General features: G+C 54.3%; 1 protein-coding gene across 4 annotated transcripts in view; it reads right to left on the minus strand.

Annotated features, from left to right (window-relative positions):
* PGPEP1 (pyroglutamyl-peptidase I) overlaps positions 1–5,850 on the minus strand; it is a 23,111-nt gene extending 17,261 nt beyond the window's left edge. For 2 of the 4 annotated variants that reach the window (XM_032267807.1, XM_032267806.1), the window contains exons 1-2: positions 5,723–5,850; positions 3,470–3,522 (exon numbers count right to left, since the gene is read on the minus strand). In XM_032267807.1, coding sequence (XP_032123698.1) covers positions 3,470–3,522; positions 5,723–5,756 — 87 coding nt within the window. In that variant the 5' untranslated portion in view covers positions 5,757–5,850. Of the gene's footprint in view, positions 1–3,469; positions 3,523–5,123; positions 5,276–5,722 lie in introns of those variants that run through there. The other 2 variants (XM_032267810.1, XM_032267808.1) reach the window with 2 other exon arrangements.
* Between the last annotated feature and the right edge of the window lie 1,393 nt (positions 5,851–7,243).

Raw genomic sequence — 7,243 nt, forward strand, 5'->3', positions numbered from 1 at the left:
TTTTTTTTTTTTTTTTTTTTGAGACAGAGTCTTGCTTTGTCACCCAGGCTGCAGTGCAGTGGCACGATGTCAGCTCACCCCAACCTCCGCCTCCCGGGTTCAAGCGATTTCTGGCTAATTTTTGTATTTTTAGTAGAGATGGAGTTTTGTCATATTGGCTAGGCTGGTCTTGAACGGACCTCAAGCAATACCCCTGCCTCGGCCTCCCAAAGTGCTGGGATTACAGGTGTGGGCCACCACATCTGGCCAAATTTCTTTTTTTTTTTTTTAATTGAGACAGAGTCTACCTCTGTCTCAGGCTGCAGTACAGTGACACTATGAGGGCTCACTGCAGCCTCGTCCCCCCAGGCTTAGCTGATCCTCCCACCTCAGCCTCCCAAGTAGCTGGAACTACAGACGTGCGATACCACGCCCGGCTAATTTTTGTATTTTTTTGTAGAGATGGGGTCTCGCCATGTTGGTCAGGCTGGTCTCGAACTCCTGGCCTCAAGTGATCCTCCCACCTCAGCCTCCCAAAGTGCTGGGATTACAGGTGTGAGCCATCGTGCCAGGCCTAAAATTTCACTGATGAGTGCCCTGGGTGTATGTATGTTAAACTTTTTTGTTTAAATGAAACAATTGGATCTGAGAAAGTTGGCATCTTTTTAGCAGGGGAATAGTGGGGAATCTTGCATCCTAAGCTTCAGGAAGAAAGCAAAAAGTGGGGCCAGGCGTGGTGGCTCATGCTTGTAATCCCAGCACTTTGGGAGGCCGAGGCAGGCGGATCACCTGAGGTCAGGAGTTCAAGACCAGCCTGGCCAACATGGCAAAACCCTGTCTCTACAAAAAAATACAAAAATCAGCCGGGCGTGGTGGTGTGCACCTGTAATCCCAGCTGCCAGGGAGACCGAGTTAGAAGAATCGCTTGAACCCAGAGGTGGAGGTTGCAGTGAGTCGAGACCACGCCACTGCACTCCAGGCTGGGCAACAAGAACGAAACTACACCTCAAAAAAAAAAAAAAAAAACCCAAGAAAAAAACAAAAAGTGGAAACTTGCAGGTCTGGGAAGAGGAGAACCAAGGAGAAGGGCTATTTCCTCTTGGACCACAGGATAAAAACCTGCCATCCTTCAGCATCCGAGAAACCCCGAAGCTCAGAGGGATTTCCAAAGATTGTTTAATTGATTTTTCTTCTATTTAGATGCAGATCATAGTGTCTGGGGCCCAGGAATTCAGACACCCGCTTTGTGTCCACTCAGCCCCGTGAAGGCTCCTGTCTGAAATTCGCACAAAGCCTGACACACAAGTCCTCAGAAACACGCTGTTTCTTTTTGTCTGGCTCTCCGGGGAGCGGGTGAGCAGGCAGGGCCTCGGACACGCTCCCATCTACAGGGTCCCGGGACCCCGTCCCTCTGTCCCGTTCACAAAGTGGGCAGAAAAGGAAAAAAAAAAAAAAAAAAAAAAAAAAGAAAGTAAAATGAAAACAGCCAAAACTTTGAGGTCTGAAGCTGGGGAGTGAAGGGGTGATTTAAAAATGGGGGGTACAGCTGGGGACTGCCACGCTGAGGTTTCAACTTAGACTTTGCTCCAAATCTAGGACTCTGGAGTGGGAACAGAGGTTACTGTCAGGCAGGCAGCAAACGCGCTAGCGTGAACGGTTAGGCTCTGGTTTCTGCTGTTCTGATTCCTATAAGAAGACATTTCCCTCTTTCCCTCTGCGCATTGCTTCCCAGCCTGTCCCTACGAAACATTCCATCTGGAAAAGAAACTAGAAAGGCTTTGCAGACTGGTGTCTTGTTCAGGGCACCAGGAATGACAGCCCCCTCGGCCCCTAATATGCCATCTTTTCTTCCCCCAGCTGCTGGGAGGTGACATCGAGGTTCACTGTACTCCCTCCTACAAGGTCAAGACACATCCCCCTGCCACCCCGCCCCACATATCCCCGCCAGGTCCTTCCTAAACCATGAATCATCTGCTAAAACATACCAGAGAATTCTCACGTTGGCTGTTCAGAAACCAACCTAAGTCACGGTTTGACTCTAAGTCGATGGAAAAGATTTTTGTTAAAAAGGAGAGTGACGCTGGCCGGGTGAGGTAGCTCATGCCTATAATCCCAGCACTTTGGGAGGCCGAGCAGGTGGATCACGAGGTCAGGGGCTCAAGACCAGCCTGGCCAGCAGGGTGAAACCCCGTCTCTACTAGAAATACAAAAATTAGCCGGGCATGGTGGCAGGCACCTGTAATCCCAGCTACTCAGAAGGCTGAGGCAGGGAGAATTGCTTTAACCCAGGAGGCGGAGGTTGTAGTGAGCTGAGATTGTGCCACTGCACTCTAGAGCCTGGGTGACAGAGTGAGACTCTGTCTCGGGAAAAAAAAAAAAAAAATGGCCAGGCGCGGTGGCTCAAGCCTATAATCCCAGCACCTTGGGAGGCCGAGGTGGGTGGATCACGAGGTCAAGAGATCGAGACCATCCTGGTCAACATGGTGAAACCCTATCTCTACTAAAAATACAAAACATTAGCTGGGCATGGTGACGTGTGCCTGTAATCCCAGCTACTCAGGAGGCTGAGGCAGGAGAATTGCCTGAACCCAGGAGGCGGAGGTTGCGGTGAGCCGGGATAGCGCCATTGCACTCCAGCCTGGGTAACAAGAGGGAAACTATGTCTCAAAAAAGAAAAAAAAAAAAAAAATCCTAGAGTTGGATAATTCATAGATAAAGTAGAAGCCGGTACCACATAAACAGCTGTGTCCTGGAAACCAGCTGTGCTCCTATCCACACCTGGCCCTGCAGCCCCACACCTGTAGCCTCTGGCCGGGGCCTGAGGCACTTCTGAAGCAATGCCACTCCCACTTCTTGGCTGTGTGACCTCAGAGAACTCCCGTCTTCTCCTCTGGGCCTCAGTTTCCTCTTCTGTTAAGTGGTCGCAAGAGTAACTGCACCTATTTCTCAGGGATTATTGGGAGAATTCAGAGCACTGGGCTGCAAACAAGTGCTCCACATACATACGCTCCAGGGAGGATATATGGATCTGACATTGTTTTGTAAGAGCTGGCTGCCCACGGTGGCTCACACCTGTAATTCCAGTGCTTTGGGAGGCCGAGGCAGGCGGATCACTTGAGGTCAGGAGTTCGAGACCAGCCTGGCCAACATGGCAAAACCCTGTCTCTACTAAAATGACAAAAATTAGCTGGGCGTGGTGGTGGACACCTGTAATCCCAGCCACTCTGGAGGCTGAGGTGGGAGAATCACTTGAACCCAGGAGGCGGAGGTTTCGGTGAGCTGAGACTGCGCCACTGCACTCTAGCCTGGGTGACGGAGTGAGACTTCGTCTCAAAAAAAAATTTTTTTTTTTTTAAGAAGAGACTTTCTCACCAAAAAAAAAAAAAAAAAAAAAAAAAAAGAAGAAGAAGAGACTCTCTTGGGTGCCATAACTTTCTGGGGGGTGGGTGCCCAGCTCCAAGCCTGACTCCCCATTCAGGATCTAAGTTACCTGAACTGCAATCCAACTGGCATTCACGGTGTGTTCCCCAAAAGGCCCAAATCCTGAAAAAACAGGAAAAGCAATATATTACCCACGAGTGGTCCTTTCCCGTCTGCCCCTGGCCTGGCCCTACTGCCACCTGGAGAAGAAAGAAAGGAGCTTCCGGGCGTAACAGCCAGGGACAACATCGGGGCCTGGTCCTGAGTTCTGGGAGCACCTGGAGGCCTGTCAGAGCTGCCATCCTGCACCTGTCTGCTCTGAAGTCCCTGAGTCCCTTCCACTGTCACCTCTGCCTGCCCCTCATGCCCAACCAGGGGCCAGCAGTCTCTTCTGCCTCCAAAAAGGCTGTCCCCATCCTGTCACCGCTTTCTCTCTTCCCCTCAACCCAACCTACAATTATTGTGTCACTGTCCAAAATGTCCTGAATTGGCACCGGATGAGGAATGAGCCCTCGGGGGACGTGTGCGGGTTCTTCCCAGGCCAGGCTGTCTAGGTAGCAGCTTGTCACCCTCCTCCCTGCAAGCTCAAATTCCAGGCCCCCTTTCCAAAACACGACAGTCGTCAAGGCTGTGTGCTAAGTGATCTGACTCAGCCTGGCCACATCCCCTTTCAGGCAAGGCTGTTTCCTGGGCCCAGTTTCCAGGAGCAGGGACTGAGGCACAGATACGTGGAGCTAGCTGCCCAAGGTCACACAGCAAGAAGGTGAAAGAGCTGGGATTCAAATCCAGACCTGGGGCTGGGTGCAGTGGCTCACGCCTGTAATCCCAGCACTTTGGGAGGCCGAGGCAGGAGGATCACTTGAAGTTAAGAGTTCGAGACCAGTTTGGCCAACGTGCTGAAACCCCTGTCTCCACTAAAAATGCAAAAATTAGCTGGGTGTGGTGGCAGGCACCTGTAATCTCAGCTACTTGGGAGGCTGAGGCAGGAGAATTGCTTGAACCTGGGAGGCAGAGATTGCAGTGAGTCAAGATTGGGCCACTGCACTCCAGCCTGGGTGACAAGATTGAATCTCGGTCTGAAAAAAAAAAAAAAAAAAAAAAAAATTCAGACTCAGGAGAGTCCGTGGCTTCAGCCTCTAATCACCGAGTCATACTGCCTAAAAAGTACGGTTCATCTGGGCCAGGGATCCCACGGATATGAAGGCTATGCAGAGATACTGTAGCCTGGGATAGCAGGTAGGGGCTGTGGCTGAGGGGACCTCCTGACCCTATCCTTGTGTACAGCCGAAGTCTGAGTTCCAGCCCAGCACCGTGCAAGGTGCATGACCTCTGTGAGCCTTAAGTTTCCCTTTCTCCACAATGGAGACAATGAAGGTGTAATCAGCTAATGCAAAACGTGCTGGAATAAATAACCAGATGAAGGAAGGCTGGAGGGGGTGGGGCAGTGACCCTCCTCCCAGTTATACACACCTGTTAAGCGGGTGCCTGGTTTCTTCCTTCTTCCCCGAGAGACCCCAGCATCAGCCCCAACCTCCCTTCAATAGCCACGAAACACCTGTGTGCACCTTCGCTGGATTTCTCACCCTGACCCCCCACCGCACTCCTCGATGCTGAGGCGCCAGCGGAAGTTCGCGCCCCACGTGGCCCCGAGGCGGAGTCTCAGGGAGGAGGAACAGTTGGTTTGGGGGTGGGGGGAGTCGGTGACAGCGGGGGCCCTGACTCACCAACAAACAGCCCCGGCACAAAACACAAAAGCTTTCCGCTGAAGACAGTCCCTGGGACAGCTGGGAGAGCCCGGGTGCCTGAGGTCCCCGGACCCCCACCTGCCCCTGCCTTGGGGGAGCAGCCCCCACGAGCGCGGGGCACAGCCAGCAGTGACTGGGAGGTTCATTTGTCACCGGGACACTTTCTGCCCGCAAATTGGCCTTTGTCCCCTGGGGCCGGGATTTGACGGGGGGGTGGGGGGGGACAGGCTGGACCTCGGAAAGGGCAGGGAGGAGGGGTCCGGTCCAGCCGGCGGGCCAGGCAGAACACGCAGGTGCCAAGTGGGTCACTGTCCCCACCTGGGAGGGAAGGACGCCAGGAGGGCCTGTGCCGCGCGGGGCACTCGTCCGGCCCCCCAACCCCCGCGCCTGACTGCCCTGACTCCCGACCCTGGGACCCCCGAGGCTCCTTCTCCTCCACTTTCCAGGAAGCCTAGGCTGCGCGGGGCTCCCGCGGGCGATGACACCTTCCAAATCTGGGAGGACTTCCAGCACCTGCCCCTCCCGGCCCCGCCCCTGCCCCCGGCTGCTGCCGCTACAGCCCCTGTCAGCCTGCGTACCTGTCACCACCACCGCCTTCCTCGGCTGCTCCATGGCGGGATCGGTATGCGCCTCGACCGGCTCCTTTTCCGACTGGCGCGGCAGCTGCGGCCCCTATAGCCTCCTGGCCCCGTGAGGCCACGCCCCGGTCACGCCCCCGACCACGCCCCCAGCAGGCGCTCGGCGTGCGCGCCCCCGGGCCGGAGACGCAGCGTGCGCGCCCTGCGCCCCGCCCCCAACGCCTAGCCCCGCCCCCGACACTGAGCCTTCGTCCTCCCCAGACTCCGTTTCCCTGTCTGTAAAATGGGAACAGCTTATGCCGTAGGGTGTAGCGGCTTACACGCACTGAGCCAGGCGCTGGGAACAAGCCGGTCCTTTATTCTGCAAGAGTTTATTGAGGGCTTACCTTATGCAGGCATACTGCCCAGAATTAGGGAGGGGAGCCTCCGCGAGCAAGGCCGGTTTTCCAGATAAGGAAACTGAGGCACAGAGTGCCACTTTCCCGAGGTCACTCGAGGTCACTCGCCTCGAAGGGTCACAGGAGCGGCATTCAGGCCAGGGAGTTGGCGGGGGTAGGGGAGGACGGAATAAAAAGGGAAAAACACGGCAACCACATTTGTGTGGTGCCAGAAGGCTCTCTGCAGGCCCGGAGTCCTAGGAGGCTAACAGGGAAGGGCGATTGCACCTGCTGCTCCATCTGCCGGAACACGCCCCGCAGGTACCTGCGAGGCTGGCCGCCTTCAGGCCTCAGCTCCAGTGTCCCAGTGTCGCCTCCTCCCGGGGGCCCTCCTCCTCTCCCTGGCTGTCACCTCCTCCGACAGCTGAACTGTCACTTTCTCCTTGGGGCGTTCTCTGGCTGTCACCTCCCTGCTAATCTATTACCTCCTCTGAGGGTTCCTTCTGGCCCTCCCTGGGTGAAATGATCCCACTGCTGCCCTACGCCCGAGGTTTTATCTCATTCCCTGGTTCCGTCTTCTTCATAGCAATGAAGCTCAGAAATCATTTCCTCTCTCTCTTTTTTTTTTGAAGACAAGGTCTCACTCTGTTGCCCAGGCTGGAGTGCAGTGGCACAATCATACCTCACTGCAGCCTTGACCTTCAGGGCTCAACTGATCCTCCCACCTCAGCCTCTTGAGTAGCTGGGACTACAGGTGTGTGCCACCACACCCAGCTAATTTTTGTATTTTTTGTAGAGATGGGGGTTTCACTATGTTGCCCAGTGTTGGAAATAGTATACTCTCACTAGCCATCTTGCCAGGAGAGTACAAAGAACAAAGGAATACACATAAATTTAATATTCCTTACATATTTGGGGTCGTCCTTCCTGCTGTGTCTGATCTCCATTGGCTGGAGCCAGAGCTCACAATCTAAACTAAAACCCGAGTGGCTAACAACTTAAAACTTTTCTAGCCGGGCGCGGTGGCTCAAGCCTGTAATCCCAGCACTTTGGGAGGCCGAGGCGGGTGGATCACGAGGTCAAGAGATCGAGACCATCCTGGTCAACACGGTGAAACCCCGTCTCTACTAAAAATACAAAAAAT

This window comes from Sapajus apella, unplaced genomic scaffold, assembly GCF_009761245.1.
Source record: "Sapajus apella isolate SASKATOON/1434 unplaced genomic scaffold, GSC_monkey_1.0 scaffold173, whole genome shotgun sequence".
NCBI lineage: Eukaryota > Metazoa > Chordata > Mammalia > Primates > Cebidae > Sapajus > Sapajus apella.